The 24,989-nt window shown below is 28.5% G+C and overlaps 1 protein-coding gene across 3 annotated transcripts in view; it reads right to left on the bottom strand.

Moving 5' to 3' along the window:
* LOC109597084 (A disintegrin and metalloproteinase with thrombospondin motifs 7) overlaps positions 1–24,989 on the bottom strand; it is a 53,244-nt gene that overhangs the window by 13,355 nt on the left and 14,900 nt on the right. For 2 of the 3 annotated variants that reach the window (XM_020012711.2, XM_049965067.1), the window contains exons 3-8: positions 8,802–9,133; positions 8,138–8,334; positions 7,606–7,858; positions 4,783–5,147; positions 3,157–3,303; positions 614–854 (exon numbers count right to left, since the gene is read on the bottom strand). In XM_020012711.2, the coding sequence (XP_019868270.2) occupies positions 614–854; positions 3,157–3,303; positions 4,783–5,147; positions 7,606–7,858; positions 8,138–8,334; positions 8,802–9,133 (1,535 nt within the window). Of the gene's footprint in view, positions 1–613; positions 855–3,156; positions 3,304–4,782; positions 5,148–7,605; positions 7,859–8,137; positions 8,335–8,801; positions 9,134–14,977; positions 15,060–24,989 lie in introns of those variants that run through there. The other variant, XM_049965068.1, reaches the window with a different exon arrangement.

The raw sequence follows: 24,989 nt of genomic DNA, 5'->3' as shown, positions 1-24,989 counted from the left end.
TAAGGAATATCAATTGATAAATTGAACTAATATAAATGTTTTTCATTGTAATGCAAATTGATAATTGATTATAAAGTACAGCGTCAACCCTAATGTTTCGTAAATGACGGAATTAACAAAAAAATCTATTCTTACTTATAATTTTACTACCGATATTCCCTTAATTTAGAGTGACTGAGTCACAAGTACCTACTGGTAACATATTTTGAACTCAGTCAAAATGCAATCAGAAACAATCCGTATCCAATTAAATTTGAGTATATGGGTGATGTTAGTACACATTCGATCTAATTTGAATAAATGTAATACGCCGTATATTGCATTTACCTTATGGTTACCGCACCAGGTGCCCCAGTTTAAGCTGACTGATGCAACTTTTGTTGAAAGAGGAGCGAATTCAGCGGCACAACACATGTGGTTTGATTGTCAATGTTTGAAACTATCTATTGTGAGCTTTTCTATAAGTTTAATGTACAATAATCCTATTTCAGTCTCATCAAATATTTAGGGAAGTGATTATAAATATCAAAAACCTTAATGTATAACCAATTGCAAAATTTTAGACTTATAAATTTAAATTAAAAATATTAAAAATTATACAAATAACGTTTACCTTATGTTTTCCACAATTTGTGCCTGGCGCAGCTGGTCTTAGTTGAGTACTGCAAGTGTCATTCACATTGCACCACAAACGATCACAGATTTCATCTGGTGGCGAACAAACTGTAGCTTCAGCACCAAATTGAAAGCGACATTGGTAGTCAGCATTGTATAAAGCTCCAGGAGGCAATACTGGATATTCATATTCCTGTAAGTCTTGCGGTGGATCTTGAAGACACTTTCCTAAACCCTTGCTTCAAAAGAAAATATAGTAAAAATTAATTTGAATGTGATCAAAATAATAATAAAATATTTGATAAAATAAAACTCTTGAAAAAACACAAAAATAGAAAGAAAATGTAAAAAATTGAAGGTTCCTTTTGACATAATTGAACATATTAATATTTTCTGAATTGAATTTTATGTTTTTTGTACAATAACACGCTTCTACTCTGGTAGAAATAAAAATGTTACTTGAATCAATATAATTTGGAAGAGATAAATGCAATACCACACAATATGTGGACCAAAATAAATTTTAAACTTCTGGAAATATATTCAAGCCATCATACATTACAATGTTGACCATAATTTAAAACGAAGACAAGAAAAATGATTCCCATCTGCATAAGAAATTATTTTTTAATCAAACACTCTTGACCACTTCAATTTATATCTATACGTTATTATTATCTTGCTTCAAAAGAAATTATATGGAAAATATAATAAAATTTAATTTGACCATGTGATCAAAATAATAATAAAATGTGTGACCAAATTAACTCTTCAAAGAACACATCCATTACAAGGTTGACCATAATTTAAAACGAAGGCAAGAAAAATGATTCCCATCTGCATAAGAAATTATTTTTTAATCAATAACTCTTGACCACTTCAATTTATAACTATATATTATTATTATCTGTATATTATTATTATCTTATAATGTAAAAAAAAAGTTTTCTATATCAACTATAAAAAAATTAATTGATGTATTTTTTTTAACAAATTCATCCCTCATTGAATTTCACATCACATTATTAATACCAAAAATTAAAACAATTAAATAGGCCCATAGTTTTCATAATCAATTTAACCATTATGCCAATATGACGTACAAGATCAATTTTGTTTGTTATACTTCACTGTTCACAGACACTACTCAGTCATACACTTTTAAACATATTTTCACAACCACTAAACTAATTATTAAAATGTTAATTGATAATCGGGTATTGTCTAATACTATTCGATATTTTTGTCATTTTATTCCATGGATTAGTGCGTCAAAAGAAATAAATTAATTAGACAAATGAGATTTTTTTTAGTACTCCAAATATTGAATTTCGTTTGGCATACCACATTAACTAATAATATAATACCTAGAAATAAAAGTGGCTCTGAAAAACGTGGAAACTATTTTTTTATAAGGGAATCAAACACTGACATATCAGAAAAAGATTCCGAAGAAAGATTTTTTGAACACATATAGAGTAGTAGTGGTAAAAAAATTTGTGGGAGGCTATGTGGATTGGATGAACAATCCAACGAATCTCATCATTGATGTTTCGTAAGGAAAATTCCCAAAAAACACAGACATGTTATTAAAATTTAACGGAATAAAAACAATATGAGATAAGGCCTCTATTATTTGGTTACCCCTTACACTTCTTGGAGGATGGTCTTATTTTATTCAAAATTATTAATAATAGTCAAATTATTTATTAAAATCGAATTATAAATAAAAAGCTTAGGAGTTTTTAACTTAAAAAGGTCACACTGTATCCACTTGATTTATTGATTTTTAGTTTGTTAAAATTAAATTACTCTGTAAGAAAATAAACTGAACATAAAATTATTTCGCCTATCGCTTAATTGTTTCCAAATAATTTAGGGTATAGCGAAAATTTAATATCGATATTAAGTGGTTATAAATTAATATTTGACGTTACATTAGAACGTATGGGCAGTTTAATCGATGACTTTACAATATTTAACAAGTATCATAAATAACCACATATCAGCAATTCTAAATTATACTTTATGAATGAGTGGACATAAATTATCGGTGAATATTTGTATTGCATCATTCACTGAATAGTTCAAAATCATGCTGTGCTCCAGAATAATTATTGAATATTAGTTAAAAATTTATATTAAAATTTTTAATAGTACATTTTTAATATGTTATCTAATTTATTTTAAAGTCACTTTCATTTAGTTTCCTTCATTAACTTCAAAAATATACCTTTTCGGTGATGATGAATTGCTTTCCATCCGCGGAACTATTTTATCAACCGGGATATAAATAGCCTCATACTTGAGAGAACATAAAGAATTATCAGATATTAAATGACTTCAGTGTCATTTCACACGCAAAGTTTGTTGAAGTGTAAATAGATTTACGACTATTTATTAGAATACTGAAACGGGAATAAATTTTACAAGACATCTAAAGTAAAGGCCTAATACATACGTAGATCTACAATTATAGTTGGCAAACAGTAATAAAAGAGAGAGATAACAGTAAATAACTCAAAGCGCTTTAATACTTACTCCAGAAAATTGGTAATCTCCCTGCGGCTGCAATTTGACCAGCTGACCACCGCGGTCTCTGCGTCAAACGACGGCATCATGATGTGCCTAACGTTGCCATGCCTACCTTTGCAGCCAGTTTCTTCAGTGTCATGTAACATTCCAAAGCTGAAAGGAAATGTCAATGGCTATTATTTATTTACGGACAAGTTACCAATAATTATTCTCTCTTGCGGTTTCCTTTGTGTTCAACACAATAATTAAAATTTTAAGATAAATAACTACCGCTTGTAATGCTTATTAGAGATAACAAACACGGAATATGTCGCTGATGTTGGCATTTGAGAAAAACTCTATAGTCATTTAAATTACTCTTTATGCACTTTTATTTATATTATTACTCACAATCAGATATAGTACTGTTTGTTAACTTCAGTATAGAAAGTGTTAATTGTATTAATGAGTCACGACAAATATGTTTCCTTTAAATGTATTTTTATTTACAAAGAAACGTGTGTACATTTATATAATAATATTTAAATTAATATGTGTACAATAAACAGTTTCACCACGAATTTGGCATAAGTCAGTTACTACAGTCTAATAACATAAGTTAAGTTTATAAATATATTATCCTGGATAAGCTTCTAATGACAAAGTTTGGTAAATTGCACCAACTTTTAGTAATAATAATGTTTGTCACTTAAATTGCGTGAACATAATACTCTATACCAAGAACAGTTGATTATGGTAAAGGTACAATATAGAATTTCTTTTTAGAAGCGAAGCGAAGTTATATCGTGTTTAATTTATTATACTATCCTTACAAAATGCCATTTTAATATGTTAAATTTGCACATAAAGAATCAAGATATAATAAATTAACAAAGAAATATCTAAAAAATACTGCTGAAAAAGTAAGTATAAATTTATAAAAAAGTAAATTGCAAGGATGCATCATAATTTTGTATGCTCATACATTTTTATTAAACAAAATAATCGCAATTACTTATTTTTATGTTGTAATAAATTAAGAATTAATTATAACAAATTTATGTTACAAAGTTTTGAATTTTAAGAGACCATTTATTTAGATAGAAAATTTCTAAATAAAAATAATGTCACCAGCTGTAACATTAAATTAAAAATCTAATAAAATACAGTTATTATTGAACAATGCAAAATATACAATATGAAAGTGTTTAAATTAAGTAGTTAAAAAAGTTTAAAACTTCAGACAATTTAGTAAAGACAAAGTTCTTGTGCTTTACTAAAGTGTTTACAGAATTTCTTTTGAAAGGGCACAATTAGTTTTACACATCTTTAGTGACAAAAGATTCTTTTATCTATTATTTTCCTTTAGAAAAATATGAATTTAAATAGTTTTAAAATTTTATTATTATTTTATGTGTTTTACTTACTGTCCTATATATTTGTCTTAATTTATTGAAGATATTTCTCTATGTATCATCTTTTATATATTTTTAAAGTGATATATTTGCTAAATCTTATAATATTTGACCATTCTTGAAACTTCTCTTCTATTCTATGTTCTATTTATTATATAGTTTCAACATACATTTCCGTATTTTATATACATAAGTTGTTTGGAAAAATTCATTAATCAAAAGTTTAAAACATACTTACTTATGCCCCATCTCATGAGCCATGGTATGAGCTGAAGTGATGCCAGTATCTTCATTAACGCTGCAGCTTCTTCCAGATTTGCACATTCCGCCAATATTCGCCACACCAAGTGTATTACAAGGATAATTTCCTTGAGCACAAATATCGGTCCTCGTAATTAAAATTGCTACGTCATGATGATGAGGATCATTGTCATTATCTGGATTTAAAGTTTTCTGCCATTTGCAGAAGTTTTTTAAAGTCAAAGAGGCATTAAAAGTAATATTTAAATCTGGTTCAGCAATTGCTTCATCTATTAGTATTATTTTCACCACGACAACATTTACGAGATTGCCGATACTTGGGTCCATATAAAATGATGATACCTATAAAAGACATTGTTATTATATTAATTATTATGTATATAACTTTTAATTTTTTTCTTTAATATACAATTTTATTTGGCTGCAATAACGTGAGACAGTTAAAAAATACATCAGTTACATGTTTATGATAAATCTGTATATAAAGAGTTATTTAATAAAGTCATTTTTTAAAGAAAAGTTTACCATCTAAAATATTTGATTAAATAAAACGATAAAAGGGGCGATGGAAACATTTTGTATCTGTAAAAATTCAAATAAGATATTACTAGAATAGTGCTAGAAAAAGAAATAATATATTAGTTATGAAATGCAAAAAGGAATTAATATAGAAATGGTTTGAAGTAACATATGAAAACGTAAATAATAAATAAACTTACTGGTAGTAAAACAAAGAAATGTTTCATTATATGCAGATGGTAAATAAATAATTGCTGAAACTTATTTTTCTAGTAAATTTGTTGAAATCTCACAACCTCACACTTGAGCAAAGAAAAAAGAAATTCTTGAAAATTAGAACTGATTACTAGTTAATAGGTGTACTGAAATTTGTTAATACACAAATGTACTTATACCATCGCCTACAGATTTATAATAGTGGACAAAAACATTGTTTGGAATACATGTTTTATCTAATTAGAAGTATAAATAATTGAATACTCTATTTAAGAGATCTGGTAATACACGTATTAAAAATTATTTACCACTTTTTAGTTAAAACACTTTTATCATATATCCAGAACAGAAAACCATTATAATAAATTACCTAATAAAAAATGTGTAAAAAGTACAATCTAGATCTATTTGGAACATTGACCTAAATAATAAAAGAAACATCTTTATAAAAACAACATTGCATAGAATATTCAAATTCAAAATAGCTTATAAGCTAAGACCAAGAAAACTTTTAGATAATGAGAGTATAAATAATGTTAGAGCTGACAGGAATCGAGTCAGATAGAAGTAATGCTGTGAGAGAAATAGTGAATTTTCCAAAGACAAACCTTTTGGTTGAGTGGCATTTGAAATTCTAAGAATAATTCTATTAAAATTTCGATATGGCGACTTGCTTGGATTATCTACAGTGTCGCCTACGACAAAAATTAATTAAAATTAACAATTAATTCTTATTATTAATATCGTCTAGTTTTAAAACGATTCCTTAAATACACATATGAATAAAGTGGAAGTTACATACTACAGCTCATTTTTTTTTAAATTTTTTCTGTCGTTGGTGTTTTATGTGTTCAGTTGTGGTTTCCAATTGAAGTAAAATAGTCTCAGAGATTATCTCAAAGTTTTAGGAAGTTAGTGTTTATATAAAAAAGTTCATGACTAAACTTAAATGATTTTCCTAACGGATTAACATTATTTAAAACATAAAACGAACTGTCGTATTTAATATTTTATAGAAATATATGGTGGTTTTAAATGAATTTTATTATACACAATATTAATTAAATTGCCTCTAAACGAACCCATAAAAATAAAGTCGTCTGAAACATTAGCATCACGTATATGGGGCGTGGTACTCAGACCACTTGGTTGAATATCTAACACACTTGATTTCACACTTGTCACCATACTTAATATGTCAATATAATTGATGAAATTCTCCAGACTACTCAAATAAACGCTTAACGGGTACATTTACATCTAAATTTGAGACTATACTTACCTAACTGAAAGCAATTTGTTTTTATCCTAAAAGTGTATTTCTTACAGTCCATACGTTTTTTTACAATGGTATTCTTAGTTTCTTGAGAAATAGAAAATAAGTAAGTTATAGTAAAGTTTCAACTTATTGATTTATAATAATTAAATTTGAAAATTTAGTTAAAAAATACTTAAAGTGTAAAATATGATAAATTTAATATGAATAAAAATATTATTCCACTAATTTAACATTCACTGAGCGTCCAAATTAATCAATATATTAAATGTAGAGAATAATAAAATAATTATTAAATATATGTATGGTTCCACTTGTCAAATTAATTCATTCAAATAAATCCGTTTATTAATAAAATTTAGAAATCATGTTATAATATATGTGCATATATGATATAGTACATATATAATTTAATAAATTTTTAAATGTCCATGTAATTTCATTAATTTTTATATCTTTATTACATTTTATGAAGGTTTAAACACAATTTAAAAAGATATAATAAATTTAAATTATATTAATAATATGTACTGAATTAAATTGTATTATTATAAATCACCTGTTTAGTGTACATCTAACCAATAAGTAATTAAATAAACGTATGTTTGTTTAAATAAATTTCACATAAAATTAATATAGCCAATGTACTAACTATTCAAATAAGACAGTTATTACTTTTTTATGTAGCTACACAAGAATAAGTACAAATACAGTTTTGATAATATAATAAATATATGTTAAGGGTATTTAATTGTGTAACTTTACTAATATGAAACAAAAGACTCTTACCATATTCATAAGCGTAAGAAGATACATTTCAATATCACCGTCTTCGTGAAACTCCACCATGCTATGATCTGCGACAAGAAGCGTTTCTACATAATGAGGATTGCTCACAGATCTTTTGCCTCGTGTCTCGACTTTCCTGTACTTATGCTTTTTCAGTTGAGACTCCTCAATACCAGTTATTTGAACTTTGTGCTTATGTTTGGATTTCTTTTCTTGAACTTTAACTTTCCCAAGTTGTTTTTGCCATTCCAGTCTGTAACGAATATAAGAGTAATGTTTAAAAGAAGTAAATATATTTAAATATATTTGAACATGTATAAAGTTGTAAATTAGTGGATTAATTTGTTAAGTGTAGATTATTGACATTATCTTTGCACCAATCTTATATTTTCGATATAAATTTATTTTCATTTTTTACATTTGTTGTTGACCTAAATTTGCAAATTTGCTGTCTAAAGTCTTAAATTACCACCATTACATATGCCAAAATGACGTGAATCTAATCAAATTAGATGCGAAATTTTTTACTTACTGAGTCATTTTTTTAGGATCTCGAGTGCCACAATTTAAATGTCCCCTTCTTTTTTTCCTTCGCTTCTTTTTTGGATAACTTGTAACTACTGCAGATCTCTTATACACTAAATGTTTATGTCCTGGCTTTATAGTTTTTGTTGGATGATATGCCGGCTCTATATAAAATTTTCCATTTTCTATATGTATAATACCCGTCTGAAAAAAATAACATTGATCAATTTTCGTAAATTTAACACATTTTAATTGAATAACCTAATTTTTTTATAATTATTTATATAATTTATTTGTTTCTGTTATGTTATCATTCAACTGAACACTGAGAGGAGAAATATTTATCCAAATTTTGACCCATTGAAATGCATATTTATTGATTTACAATTATGATACTACTTTTATCTGAATGCTCTAAAAGAGTGTTTGAAATATAAATATTATATTAATGATTACTTTTATATATTTAAAAGCGATGAGTGCATATTTAATTTTATTAGCATATTTTAAAACTATTATAAAATCCTATTTATTGACTTATAAATATGATACTACTTTTATCTGAGTACTCTCAAATGGTGTGTTTGAAGTAATAACTGCTTTATATATTTAAAGGTCTATAATCCTATTTTTATAAATATATCGTGAAAATGTATGTTATATTTTCTTACAAGTCCGTTACAAGTAGACACTGCAACTCTTGAATTTGGTTGTCCGTGGACCACTCCATAGTAGTGACATCCATGCACTTCACGTTTAGGTCTATATCTTGTATGCACATCCCTCTTACGTCGTTCAATCATCAAACCAGGCGATAAGAAGTGTTTGCTGGGTTTAAGTACTAATAGGTGATAAGTGTCATTTGTTACCGAAACATTGTAGTGCACAGAATTTGCATCCGTATCGTGGAAGCTAGTCAGATCGTGTGAGATGTGATGGCCCTCGGCAGATACCTTTCGTGGGTAGGATGAATGTGCTGATAAAATAGTTCCTGAATACAGACCTGAAACATTTAGAATGAGTTATTTATTAAGGGAAACACGACAATTTTAGGTTATAAAATGACTTTTTGCATCGAACAAATGTTATCTCAACATTGAAATTCCTTCGAGTAATATTGTTACCTCTAAATTTTTAAATTGGATATGGAGGCTCGCTATATCTCATCTAAAAGAGACCTTTTACTTAATTCAAAATTGTTATTGATTTATTGATAAAGATGGTTAAAAAATGAATTCATTCCATTTGGTTGTTCCACACTGTAGAAATAATGTATCCACCGTGACATATTATTGACATAGTGACTAATTTTAGTCGTTAAACGTAATGCTCCATTTCTCGCTAAGGCTGGTAATGGGTCACATTAGTTGCGAAGCATTCAATCAATTGATTATTCCATTATTTTAACATTTTACGAAATTTCAAGGACGGTTACACGCTTTTGAAGTATTTGATGTTTGGTTATTTATTGAAATGATTTGATATATTAATATCAAAGAACACCCTCACACACTCTCATTCTTCTTAGGTTGGAGAATTCTATTTCACTATATTTTAGAATGTAGTTTGTGTAGAAAATACACATCTTGAATTCTTAAATTGGTACGTCATTAGCTTGTGTGTATTTGGTAGCTAAAGAACTATGTTAAGTAAACCGTTATTTATTCAGATGAAACTGGTATCAAAATAGCTAGTTTAGTTATGTTGTTGTGTATTAGCCGTAATATAACTCTACGGGTTTGATTAGTGTATAAATTGTTTAGCTAGTTAATAAACTAGTCAAATTTATACGTATAGTACGATCAATATAATGTAATATGTTTATAATAATTCTGAATTTATTTTATTATTCGACAAGGCTAAAAGTCGATTTCCAACAAAACTTTTATTATTTTTGGAATATATAGTATATATAGTAAAAGGGCATATGAATAATTAGAATTGGAATTTGATTTCTCGTAAATTAATAAGTGTATATCATGAACTATGGTTATATATGTATAAATTTTCATTTAAATAATGGATCACATTTATTAAATTAATATTTTAGTCAAAAAAAAAATCACCACTTCTATTTAAACCACATCGCCGAAGCTGTCATGAAAAGCGTGCATTTGAATTAATTAGTATATTAGTCCTCGATGTCTCATAAATTGTAAATGTTGAAACATAAAGCGGACCATAAGGAAATATTGCGCTTTATTGCAATGAAGATATTAGGCCTTCCTAACATGGCATAATTAAAATTTTAATTAATTTTAGCATTACATTGACCTAGAATTTAGAGGTCTCTTGTTGAGACAATTTACAATTTTGTAACACTGTGTGTTAGTTTCCTTTATTAAAAAATGAATTATTAGATACAATATTCACATGTAGAAATAATAAATAAATTCTCATGCGCCCTTATACCCGTGATCACGTGTACGACTTAAAAACCAATTAAAAAAGTCAAAAATTTATTTGAGTTTTAAGGGTTGTCCTATAACTGAAGGTAAATATTGATCTCATTGTATTAGTTTGAGTTTGCTTTTGTTTTTCGTTAGGTTGTAAAAATAAATTAATTGTTCTTTGTCATTTTAAGTCATATTATTATACACATATACTTACATGTATATAATCACTCAATTTATACTAACACCCTACGGACTTCTCGTGTCAGCCTTGTCATTCACCACATAGAGGGATTTTTAATCTTTGTATCTTTGGTGTATGCCTTTGAGTGCCAAATTGATATAGTGATACTTGACTACATCAAACAGAATATTCTCCAACATATACGTATATGTATATAACATGTTTGATATGTACAATTATTTTGATTTATATAATAGGGATAAATATGATATTTCTTAAAAGTATTAGTAAAATTGTGTTTAATTGAGTAAATCAACACAAGTAAATATTTAACTTATAATTTGATTAAGGAAAGCGCCTCTAAATGAACTGAAACCCTTAATAAAATAATAATTCCTGTTTTATGACATACTACTGAGTCTAAAATATATCCGGAATTTTTCTATTTAAACTATGCGGATAATTATTTTCGCCGAAATATTTTTTTCTTAGGTTCGCACCACTATTTCAGGAATATATCTCGAATATCACGTCAAAAATGACATTAATTAACATATGAATGCGATTAAATTATCACTGAGGAAAGCTCTATCAAAAGCAACATTTAATTGGTTCAAAATGTCCAAAGAAGGCAGACAACGCGTTGAAGACTTAGAGCGTCCCGGCTGAGCCGTCGATTAACAATAAGAAACCTTGCTGATGATATTAGCATATCAAAAGCATCAGTCAATACCATTTTCAAGGATGTTTTGGGTCTCAGACGCGTTCTCGATTGTAACTGAAAACATTGAATTTTTTTACGTGGATTTTTCATCAATATGTGACGAATATAGTTCCATAACTACCGTATTCGCCTAATTTGTGACTTCTATGTTAGTTATTCGCTGAACTTAAAAGACCACTCTGAGAATATCGTTTTCAGTTCATTGAGGTGTTGAAAGCTATTCCAGAAAATGACTATTTGGAGTGCTAAGAGGACTGGAAAAAACGTTGAAATAAGTGTAATCGGATGAGGAGTACTTTGAAAACGATGAAATAGATTAAGAAGAATAAGATTTTTCACTTTATAATAAGATTCCGGGAATTTTTTGAACATAGTAGTACATAGAAAATCTATAAGGTGTCTTCCGTAATTTTGTTACAAAGTTTAAGCTGACCTAAAGGATATAACATTACGAAATTTTATTTTAGTCAGTATGTAACCATTGTGTTGTAAAAGTCTGTAGTCAATAAATGTTATAAATAAGAAGAAAACTTATTTACGTTCAAACTAACTTACAGTTTACAAATGTTAATTTGGAAAATATTTAACAACAATAAATGCAGTGAAAAAAAGGTGGACCGAGCAATATATTAAGTTGACCGCTCTAGAGCTGTCCCTGAGTTAGCAAAACACACTAACATGTTATCGTTTAACAGTTCAAAGTGAAATAATATAAGCCTATGTGTTTTAACCCTTTTTTATCTGTTTTGTGGAGGCAGTTAGAACAACAATAAAAAAACAAAAAATGGGGAATTTTATTTAATTTATACTTTTTATCCAGCGTAGGTCTTGACGTTGGAAATTTATTAGTGGTTTACGAGAGAAGTGTCAGCTAAAGGGGGACATGTCTCTCGCGCAATTTAACAGGCACCTTACCTCAACCTTCGGGTAAACCACAATGCAACATGATCGTTCAAGTTTATTATTTATTTGGTTTGAATATCTACTTTATTTATTATTTTATGAACATCCAAATGTGTGCAATATATTGACATTGGCATCTCTAATCATCATAATTGTAAAATGTATTTGTCTTCTGCTTTACCATAATTAAAATTAATTAATTAATTTACATGTATTATCACCAAAACCCCCAGAACTTGCCGGTATATATAGAAGTAGATGCTTACGTGAATAATACTTTTTAAGGTTAATATTTAAGTTACGATTCTTCTTTGAACACCCAACAATTTATTACAAAAAATTAGGTGTGTTTGGTAATATATTAACTTAGATTCAGATACGGCCTTGGTGAACCCAAGAAATTAAGCAGAATTCATGGACAAATGAGCAATATTAATCATTCAACGAACTCTTTAATTTTTCTCTGACCATATCTTTCTCCGGAGATTTTTTGAAACACAGTGGCGATAGAAACGATAGAAAAATTATACCTACTAAAATATGCACATATATTTAAAATGGAAACAAATATCTACCAATTAAAGTAATTTTACCGAACAGTTATATCTCTATCCAAATTTATAATTTGAATTGTCGGAGCAAACGCGGATTTCTTCCTGGTAAATCTCTCAAAAGTCCAAAATATATTTCAAATCTTCAAATGGAAATAAATCAACATTTTAATTGGTCCTTTTCACACGTAAATATTGCTTCCTTAGTTATCAAATTCAATGATTTTACTACAAAAATCGATTCTATAAAACCCGCTTAGTAGTGAAATCTAAATTAATGAAACTTTGTTAAATACAGCTTTTCGACACAACAATTATACAGAGTATAGATGTAAGGTGATTTTTTTTTTTTTTGGGACAGAGAGGGGAATGTGTAAACCCCTCTCCGGGTGCCGATCCGGAGATCATGACCAAATGTTTCACATATGTGATTGCACATATGGGGGAAAAGGGCGTATATTTGACATATACGGGTGAATTAAATCAGAAGACGGGACTGACAAAGATGCCAGCCCCCTGTCAACTGGGTCCGGAAGAACAAGTCCAATCTGAGGAAGGTCCAAGGACCTTCCTGGGTGAGGATTGGACTTGCAGTTTGATCCGTTGGCTTCCCACCACCACTGGCTTGTGAAGCGGTACTGCCCGATGATGATAAGGTGATTACTAAAGACGGAAAGGTACTATATGAATAAAAATTATTTTAAAAATATTAAAGGACTCTTATCCAAATGGAGTTCTTATCGCCTTATAAAATAAAAGTGATTTTGGTATGCCTTCTCAAACCCCCTTCAATTAAGCCAAAATTAGATATTTAACAAATATCCTCTTTCACAATTAACGTTGTTGTTGGTATCATTGTTAGAAGTTAGTTAGTTTATTATAACCTTCCATAATATATGGTGACCCTCAAATTGTACCTAACAATATTGATATATTTGCAAATCAACAAAGTAACTATACAAATCAACAATAGAGGTATATTTACTTAAAGACTATTTCCAACAACGGTAAATTTCACCACACATAATGATAAAAGTTGTTATGGAGCAACCCAGTAGCAAATTAACTAACAATATTAATCTGACCAAGCTATATTTGCAACAACGAGAGGTACATTTTTTAAATACCAAAAATATTACTTAAAGACTATTTCTAACAACGGTAAATTTTACCACACAATATGATGGAAAAAAGTCTTATGAAGCAGCCCAACAGCAAATTAACTAACAATATTGATCTGACCAAGAAATATATACAAATCAACAATGAGAGGTATATTTACTTAAAGACTATTTCCCACAGTGGTAAATTTTACTAAACATAATGATGGAAAAAAGTCTTATGAAGCATCCCAGCAGCAAATTAAATATCAATATTCATCTGACCAAGGTATATTTGCAAATCAACAAATTTTATTTTTAAGTAATTGTTTTTAAATACATTATATTTTATAAAACTTAATACATATTTAATATATAATTTTTATTGTTTTAATATGCAATCAGATTTTTATCGTTTATACGTTTTTACCTAGTAAATTCAATTTCTATAAAAAGAAAACTTTTAGATTAACCCAAATATGTAATGGTGCGTAGTTTCATTCTTTTTGAAAAATAAATCAACCGTTCACTTCGTATTCGATAGGGAAAATATTTTTCGAGGTAAATGTAGGAAAAAACACTTATATAAAATAGATTTTATTTTATCTATATCATTTATTGAGTTTAATAGCTGTAACAATTATCTTGCTGGAATGTGATTATTTTGTATAACCATATTAAATTTATTTAACATCTCGAGTCAATTGTTGGTAACATTCACAATTTTGGTAGTTGTCTTGAGAAGAACCATTGTCCACAAAGATAAAGGATACAGATAAAATCTACACTATCGTCTAGAGACACGGTAAATTAAGGAGGTAAGCGAAATGCTCAAGCTTGTTTTTATAAGTGAACGAATCTCATTTAAATTTCTGTAAAGCAATAACTATCACAGAACAAGAAATCGCAAGCAAGGAATAATATATTGGATTTTAAAACAATAGCCGGACTTAACAAAAAGGCATCGGCGCCATCATTTGCACTTGTCTTACTATGATTGCAAGTTGATGTAGCGATAGAATCTCTTTCTTGCATGCCTTGGGCTGACACTAACTGCATTTACGTGTGGTGAATACCGCACGCCATTTGAATTTTCTAATTGTCATGCAATACTATCTTTACCCAGAACAGCAATAATAGCCAACAACTGTAGGTGTTGAATCTGTAAAGTTGAAAAATTGTAAATGTTGGTTGCCAATTTTTTTTTGTTTTACCATTCGTACGAAATGAAAAAATCGGATGCACATGCGCAAGCAAGTGAAAGAAGTTTAATTTAAATCAACAATACAACGAAGATAAACACTACAAAATTTGGTGATAAAAAGGAAATTACAACATAATTGGCAAAACAAAAACTAAGGCATACAACACTCCTCTTAGATATATAGACATTTAATTGGCAGAAAGAAGTATACTACAAAATTAAATGCTTAGATTAAGATGGTTCGTAAGTAAGTTTACATCGTCTGTGTGATATATAATGATTTAAAAACTAAAATTAATTTAAAAGTTAAAGAAGGAACGAATATAAGAAAAAAGCATGTCTGTTGAAAATTTAAAGCTCGAGATCTTACACATTGAAAAAACGTAATAAAAAAACCTACATGATCTCTAAAAAGTACCATCTTTGTGACATGTGTTAAAATTTTATGATTTTTTACTGTTAATTTAAAAGTTACGGTAGTATTATTAACTTTATTTTTGGTACTAGAAGTTATGACATGTATTGTACTTAGTACAAAAGATCAGGTAGAAAACATGCTAAATGTTGACACAATCCCTTTTTGTTGTATTATTTTTTTATTGTAGTGGTCGGGATTTTGAATTTAAATTCCCACTACCTTGATGTCGAAAACGAGATAAAACATGTTAAAATAAAAGTTTTGTTTTTGTACTTTTTTATACAGTGTTTACTTGTTAATATTTTCAATTATTGTAACCCAAACAATTTTTATCTAGTTTTTTGTTGTTTCAACCGAAGCATACCGTATGGAAGTACAAAATACCGGTGATTGGGTGAACGGATCATAACGGTGCCTATAATCTGTGTCTCCAAGAACAGCAGCAAGGAGGAAGTAGAGTGTCCACATTGGATAAGACGGGCCCAAGTTTTTTCAAGTTGGTAATAGGAAGAGGTAGTACGACCACTCTATAGTTTCAACTGTTGAACTTATAAGAAGTCGAGTAATAAAATTTGAGAATATACATATATACATATACATGAGAAAAACTGTAAATTTATATTTACAGTTTTACTCATGTATATGTTAGGTTTCTGGAGACCTAGGGGAGAGTAGTGTTTTCAGACATCTAATATTTTTACAAATATATAATCATAATTTTTGTTCACTAATTTTAAATTTTTATCTGAGAATTGTTGTTCAGAATTATGTTTCTCCGTCCGTCGAATGTTGTTTTTTCTATTTTAATTTAACGTTGTGTCAAGGGGACTGTTTTTCTGTTTATGTATATGTATATATTTTGTTTGTGTTGTTGTCGATAACTAATTAAAAGGCCCTCTTTTTGATGCTCTTGTAAAATTGAGACCAGGAGGAAATTGGCTTCAGCATTCGATAGAGTGTCTCCATGACGATGAACAACAACGAAATTCATTTAATTTGATTAGTTATAAATAATAATTATTGCAAGGCACATTGTATTGATATTCATAGTGAAAGACAAGTTGTATTTATTTTGAACAAATACGGATATGATAATACCAAAGATATAAATAAATCATTTGTTAATTTTACTTGTGTTTGTTATTTGTGGTCTTCCTTCAGTTCTACGCATTCAGAATGGGGTTACTACATTTTCGTAATTATTTTCTTACCATACACAACAAGGGTTCCTAATTATTCTAGTTGACGGTTGGAAACATTACATTATATATATATATATAAAATTAAAGCTTGGATTCGGTTACTATTTGAGTTTTCATCGTCTGTATGATAATGTACCTTTAGTTTAATTAGTGTTGATATTAAAATCATTACGTTTTTTTAAAAATTAAAATTAAGTAAGGAATAAATAGAAGAAATAACCATGTCTGTTGAAAGTCCGACGGAAAGTACTATTCTTGTGGTATGAGTTAAAATTTTAAAATTTTTTGACTATTAATTTAAAAGTTACAATAGTATTATATTATTAATTTTATTTTTGTTAGTTTTAAAGTTTAACTTTATTTACGTTTTTTCCAAAACTAAAATTCTGTATTTCAAAATTAAGTAAGCATGCCTGTTGAAAATTTAAAGCCCGAGGTATTACATATTAAAAAAATAACAAAAAATCTGCATGATTATGAAAAAGTACCTTTCTTGTGGTATGAGCTAAAATTTTATAATTTTACGATTATGATACCATTATTACCTTTATTTTTGTTACTAGAATTTATGTACTTGGTTCAAAAATCAAAAGTCAGGTAGAAAAAATGCCAAATATCATCTTTTGCTGTTTTTTTTTATACATAAAATTAAAGCTTAGATTCGGCTAATATTTAAACTTTTTAAAAACTTCCGTATTTCAAAATTAAATAAGGAATGAATACAGGAAATAAGCATGTCTGTTGAAAATTTAAATCCCGAGGTTTGACATATTAAAAAATATAACAACAAATCTGCATGATTTTTAAAAAATACCATTCATTTGGTATGAGTTAAAATTTGACTATTAATTTACAACTTACGATAGCATTATTAATTTTATTACTAGAATATAAGATAATTTGTAAGTCTACAGTATTGTATTTAGTTCAAGACTGGTAGAAAACATACCAAATGATCTTTTGTTATATTGTTTTTTTATATTTAAAATTAATGCATGGCTACGGCTGTTTAAACCTTTATCGTCTGTATGATAATATAGTTTATGTTTAATTAGTCATTTAATATTAAATTCATTATGTATTTTAAAAACTGAAATTCCGTATTTAAAAATTAAATAAGGAACAGATAGAAGGAACAAGCATGTCTGTTAAAAATTTAAAATTAGAGGCCTCACATATTGAAAAAATATAACAAAAAATCTGCTTGTTTCTTCCTGCTATGTGTAAAATTTTATTATTTTTGATTATTAGTTAACAAATTATGACGTTATCATTAACTATTATTAAAGATATACAGAATAAGTATAATTTGATAAGTTATTAAATATAAAATTCATTAAAAAATATTAATCCTGTTGGTTTAAAAAGAATACCATGAATCATGAACTGCAGGAATAATGTCGTTTTGGAGAAAGTCAAAAAATTTATCTCTGGTCAACGCACTATCTATAGAGAAAGGTTCAAAAATTTAAAAATTTAAATTTTAAATTTTAAAAATTTAAATATTAATAATTTAAAGTTTAAATTTTAAATAATTAAATTTCAAATTTTAAAAGTTTAAATTTTAAATAATTAAATTTCAAATTTTAAAAATTTAAATTTTAAATAATTAAATTTAAATTTTTAATATTAAAAATTTAAATAGTAAGAATTTAAAATTTTAACTTTAAAAATTTAAATACTAAATTTAAAAATTTAAATATTAAAATTTTAAATTTTAAATAATTAAATTTTAAAAATTTAACTTTTAAACTTTAAAAGTTTAAATATTAAATTTTAAAAATTTAAATATTAAATATTAAAAATTGAAATTTTAAATTTCAAATAATTAAATTTTAAATTTTAAATATTTAAATTATAAATATTAATAATTTAAATACTATAAATTTAAATTCTAATTTTAAAAATTTAATTAATAATTTTAAAAAAATTATATATTAAAAATTTAGATTTTAAATTTTTAAAATTTAAATATGAAATTATAAAAATTTAAATTTAAAAATTTAAATTTTAAATTTTAAAAATTTAAATATAAAATTATAAAAATTTAAATTTTATATATTAAAAATTTAAATTTTAGACAACATAAGGATTTTCCCGTTATCAGTATATATAATATTTTATAGTTTATGCGAAATGTATTGGTTTTAGATATTTTTAAGTGTCTCTAGTTATTATTATTAAATATTACATTATTTATTCTTTCGACAACATAATGAATGTTTATAGATTATATTCCTTTTGTGTTATTTTTTAAAAACCTCATATGGTTCCCAAATTGGCGGTTCATCAATAAACCGCGCCATCTCAACGTCGGACGGGTTGATTGGGGAGGTAAGACAGGACCCGTTAGAGCGACCAAGGAGGGTACGAGAGGTACCGGACGTGCCACCCGGTAGAGGGCATGGGTACCACACCACTAGAGGGAGCGTGGGCGGACGGTAGCTCAGTCTCGCCCAGAGGGACGTCAATTTTACCCTAACGCTTGAACTATACTTTTATCACTCCAGTCACTCTAAATTATTGTTGATTGTGTCACACTGTATCGTTTCAAAATCGTTGTTAAAATATATCAGCGGCTGAATCTCGGAAACATCAGTTAGTGTTTAACCAAAATGGCGTCGAGGAACCAAACCAAAGAAAAACGTGAGCGTACGACTAGAAGAAGTGTGTTTAATCCAACAAACGCAATAGACATCCACGTAGACGAGACCGGAGGGCACGAAATGAAGCGGCAACCTTTCACCGAGGTTGCAGACCGGCAGATCCAGAATGAAATGACTCAAATTCATAAAGAATATCGGCACCAAACCGACCGCCTGGAAAGACGATTCGAGGAACTGCAGGAACGCCTTCTTAACGCAATACAAGGTACGCTCCAAGGAGAGTCGCGCAATGACACGTCTAGCCAGGATAAAGAAATCTTCCAGACACGAAAGGAACCGAATCCGTTACAGGTCACTTACAACGACGGTGATGGACTATTCGACGCCACAATTGCCGCAAAAATTGTGCCGATTTTTGATCCGGACAGTAAAGATTCGTACCAGAACGCTCGGGAATGGCTGGAAGTGGTTGACAAGATTGGACGGGTCCACGGGTGGAATGACGAACACAAAGTGCTGATGATTCACATGCAGCTGAAAGGTAAGGCAGAACGGTGGCTCCGCGACCAACTGGACCGCAACTCAAATTGGCGTGACTGGAAGGACGCTATGTTGGAAGCTTTTCCTGGAACGACGTATTTCCACACACAGCTGTGCGCTGTCGCTGCCCGTATAAAGAGACTAGACGAGTCGTACGCGGAATACTACCGCGACATGGTCCGTCTGTGCCGGTCGATGGGGGCAGATGATAAACAAATTGTATCCTGCCTGATAGGAGGGCTGCCCATGCATCTAAAAGCTGCCGCATATGTCGTCAAGTATGAAACCCCAAATCAGCTGTATAACCGATTTTTATCTAAATTGGACGCCAGAGCCGCAGGAGCTAGCTCGATTCTCCGAGAAGGTTTGCCACTGCTCCCTCGCCCACAGCCAGTACCGCGACTCTTTCAGCGGTCTCGAGGCCGCCCCTTCCAGAGGCTGAGGCCTCAGCGAAGATAGAAAAACTACCGAAAACTTCGAACCAAGGTGACTATCCAGGCCATCTCAACGCTGGACGGATTGTTTGGAGAGTTGGAACAGGACCCGCGACGGCATCTAAGGAGAGTACGGTACGCGCCAACTGAAAGTGCAGGGTTGTCGAGAGGGTTTTCTAACCTAACGTTTGAACTATAATGTTATCACTTTGTTATTCAATAAATTATTGATGATTTGTGTAACTTTGTATCATTTCCCAGTCTTTGGTTAACAATATATTTTTCTTTTATTTCTGAACCACCAATTCAAATGTCAAGATATATGTTCAACATAGACTTCTTAAACAAATCCAATATATGGGTCGAGTAAAATCTCCAAAAAAAGTACTGATAGACACCCGGGTATTATTGTGAGGTTGTTCGGTGTAGAAATAAACAAAATAAATTTCGTATATAGTTTTTAAATAATCTTTTTTATATACATACTAAAATTTGTCATTTATGTGGTCTAAAATCCCCAAACGATGTAAACTTATGCTCTTCGCCGCATCAATTGGTGTAATTGGTCAGTATATCAATTTGTATATGAATACCCATATGCTCAGAACTTTTTTATTAATAGTATAATAGTTATTTTAGTGAATAACATACATACAGCAAATTAAATATTTGTTTAAAATCTCGAATAACATTATTTATTGTAAAATAATTGTAATTAGTTTTGTGTAGCAAACACTTTTGGTAAACAGATATTCGGAAATCCAGATCATAATTATGATTCTCTTGCGAATGAATCTACTTAATACATCCCTCATATAAAACCGTGAGCAAAATTTCCAAAATAGATCGATCATTTGAAAAGTATGCAATTACTTAATCTATTCTAAACGAAAATTAATCTGCAATCATTCAACAAAGAAAATCCAAATGAAGCCAACGTGAGGATCAGCAATGAATAGGTTAATTTGAATTCCTCATTGCTTACGACACCTAAACTAGCCTAACCTTAGTATCAGTTTACTAAAATTCTGGAACAATTCAAAATAAAAGTGGCGATGTAAACGTTAGAGACAATTTCTTCATTCAATTTGAGAGAAGCAAAAATTCTTATATTTATATATATGCTTCTCAAATGATCAAATTGTGAAAATTTTCTTCATTATTTGAAAGTTTTGTTAGTTAGTTAATCTGGTAATGGTATTATTTGATACTGGTGACATCCCTCGTATGCAGTCACCAGACTACAATCTATTTAAACTCTTATAGGACCATCTGCAAAGTCAAATTTATGTTCGAAACCACCAACTATAAAATTTTGATGAGCTTACTAATACCAAATATTGACTGGAAAAATTAATTAATTTTATTTTTTTTAAAAGCACGTTGTCATGTTTTTGTTGTAAATAAATGAGTAATAAAATTATGCTTCTTTTAAATATAATCTCAATAAAGATTAGGTACTAATCCTTTTGCCGTTTCGTTATCAAATTAATTTTATTTAATGTTTAGTTTTAAATTCCCGGATGTCGTATCCTAAGTCCCCCGTATGAGATTCCTACATCATGCTGGTATGTCTTTGAAATAATTTCTTGATTTTACCTACTCCACACTGCAGTTACTGACTTCTTCATATTTTAGACCATAATAATGTCAAGGTATTCAAAGCGAATTTATAATGCGTTACTGGATTCAGTGAAGTTCATAGAAAATATAACATTCTTAAGCCAACAATGCGTCTTCATTTTAAAAGGTTAAATAAGAATGTCTGTATGAATGATTAAAAACATGGAGAAAGATTTGATTACACACATTCTCATTTTAGATTAAAGCTTTTCTGAGCTAAAAAATATACATTATCACACCGTTTTAATAATATAATATGAATATAGAAGAAATAAACTGCAATTAACTGTTTTAGCTCCTATTGCAATATTTAACCAAACCTCAACATCGTTTGTCAAAATTACTTCAACTAAGAATAAAGAAATCATAAAAATTGCAGCAAATAAGAAACGCATTAACTATCCAAATTATCAAAAAATAAAAGAAAGAAAAGCCATTGGTTTTTTTATTTGTAAAGAAGATCGGGGAGAAAATTTGATTAAATGCTTCAAATGCAAATCATGGGTTGATGTATGAAGTTCGCAGCGCTGCATATATAGGTACCTATGAGTTTCTATCAGTAATTCTAATAAAAAATACGTTTAAATTATTAATGTTGCTTAATTGAATTATTAGGTGCGATTTAAGTTAAAGGTTATATTTATTTGACAAATTCCAAATTTTATATGGTTATTTTCTTAAAAGGTGCGACATGAGAAGCCTTATCCTGTTTGTTACTGGTTTAAAATGTCTGTTATTGATGCAATTTTGTTCAGTTTATGCAGGAGATTACATAATTCCCTTAGTATTATAATTTTCGAAAAAATATAAATTATCCACTTCGAAAGTCCGCTTTATTGTTGGTATAGATACATTTTGCCTGCAAACTCCACCTCCTTATTGGTCACCAGTCTTTTACCAAAATTAAATTTCCTTCAAATTTTAGTTGTTCTATCTGATCGAGTGATCCTTTAAGAACACTGATAATTAGTCTTGTATATCAGATAAACATAACATCTTACATGATAAAAATTGAGAAAAAAAGTTTTAATTGAAATGAAAAATCAAATTTCCATAGATTTCTTGTACTGATTACTGTAAGGTAAATTGGACGCTTTCAATAAGTTATTTAATCAAGTTTGAAGTTTTTGATAAAATAGTAAAAATACATCAAACTATTAATTAAATTAACCTCTACCTATTAAACTAACACAAAAAAGCAGAAGACATCATATAGTACAAATTACAATAGAAATATTTACAATAAAATTATTGAAAACAACACAACAAATATATTGTATTCCATATTTCATAAACTGGAAAAATACAGACAGTTATTGTAGCCGAGAGATATTATGTAGAATAGGAAACAAATCTGCAATTAACACTTTGTATTCAATATTGCTTGATGTGTGGGATAACACTACCTCTGTTAGAGAATAATCTCCCCTCTTTTCCTCATACACAGCCACTTCTTATATAGTTCAAACAAGATCTGCGATAGGCAATTATAGTATTTATAATGTTGGATATTATTATTACATTGCTGTTACCTTAATATATAATATTATGTAAATTTTAAATACTAAACTGGTGACTAGGCAAAACGTACAAGACAATGCTAAACCTTCAGAATTTGATTCCTAAAATAGCTGAAATAATTTCAGGTTTGACAAATAACGTTTCCACAATGTTCAAAGTATTGATTTTAACTCAACTTACTTTTCAGCAACGTTTTAAAATTTTGTCTTTAATACCTTCTTTGAAATACTAAACGAAATATTTGATAGATGTTCCATAATTTTAATTAAATATACTAAAGTCTGTTTTAATTTTAATACATCAAAGTTATTCATTACATTTACATTTACCTATGCCTGTTTTGTAGTCATTGATTGAATAATAATCATCATCAATGAGATCTTATTAAATTAAAAGTATTAGACGATTAGAGTACACGGAAGTATGAAGAGGTAATGTGTACAGAGATACCAGGAGTTCAAGCTCAAAAGAAGATTTCAGAGTCGGTATAGATGGAAACAGGGAAAGTTAATACCGAATGTTGGTCATTGTTTGTGGTATACTACTTATTTTATTATTGAATTTTATGGGTTATATTTAGCAAATAACATAAAAATTGTAACAAATAATATATTACAAATTACACAGGTTACCTTATATAAATAAGATATATTGTTGAACACAGTAAATTATTTAAAAACAATAAAGAGAATTATTGTAAAATACTTACATACTTTTTATTTTATAGAAGCTTTGTGTACTAAAGTAAGCAGAATTTTCATCAATCGTAAAAAGTTTATTATCTAATTATAACAATTACAGAAGTACTCATAAAAAGTTTCTGAATGATTGCTAGTTAAATTCTTGAGGGGCTTTTTAATTTTTTTGCAAATGAAAATAGAATATGTATTTCAGATTTTTTTAGAATTGTCAATTGTAAGGAAAAATATAATATAAAATGTAACAGGTCGAATTATTTCTCAGATCAGGATTAAATCTGATTAATAAAGTATATGACGAAGCAATTCAAATTTCAATGTTTGATTTTGGTTATTGGGGTACTGAAAGTGTAGTTTTGTATTGGTTATTCAAATATTTTTCATTTCATTCACAAATATAATCAATATAAATTATTATATGAAAATCCCCAAAAATTATCAACATTACTTAATCAATGCCTTAGTGTCGAGTGTCAAGTAAATGAATTCGCCTAATAAAATTGTTAAACAAAATATAATAAAGAATAAAGTATTATTGTTAAACATGTTGATTTAAAAATTAATATAAAGCTACTAAAACAGAAGTTAACTTTAAAGTAACAGAACATCACCTTTCTCGAAAATGGAAAAAGCAACAAAATTTCAGTAAAGACAACTAATCAGTAATAATTAATCCAATATACATTATAGCTTAACTGACTTTATAAAGACACTGAAAAAGCGGTTAAGAAAGGCATACAATTATTATAAAAATGAAT

Source organism: Aethina tumida, chromosome 3, assembly GCF_024364675.1.
Source record: "Aethina tumida isolate Nest 87 chromosome 3, icAetTumi1.1, whole genome shotgun sequence".
In the NCBI taxonomy this organism is placed as follows: Eukaryota; Metazoa; Arthropoda; class Insecta; order Coleoptera; family Nitidulidae; genus Aethina; species Aethina tumida.
The sequence above is the reverse complement of the archived record's forward strand: the minus strand, read 5'-3'. Positions and strand labels throughout refer to the sequence as shown.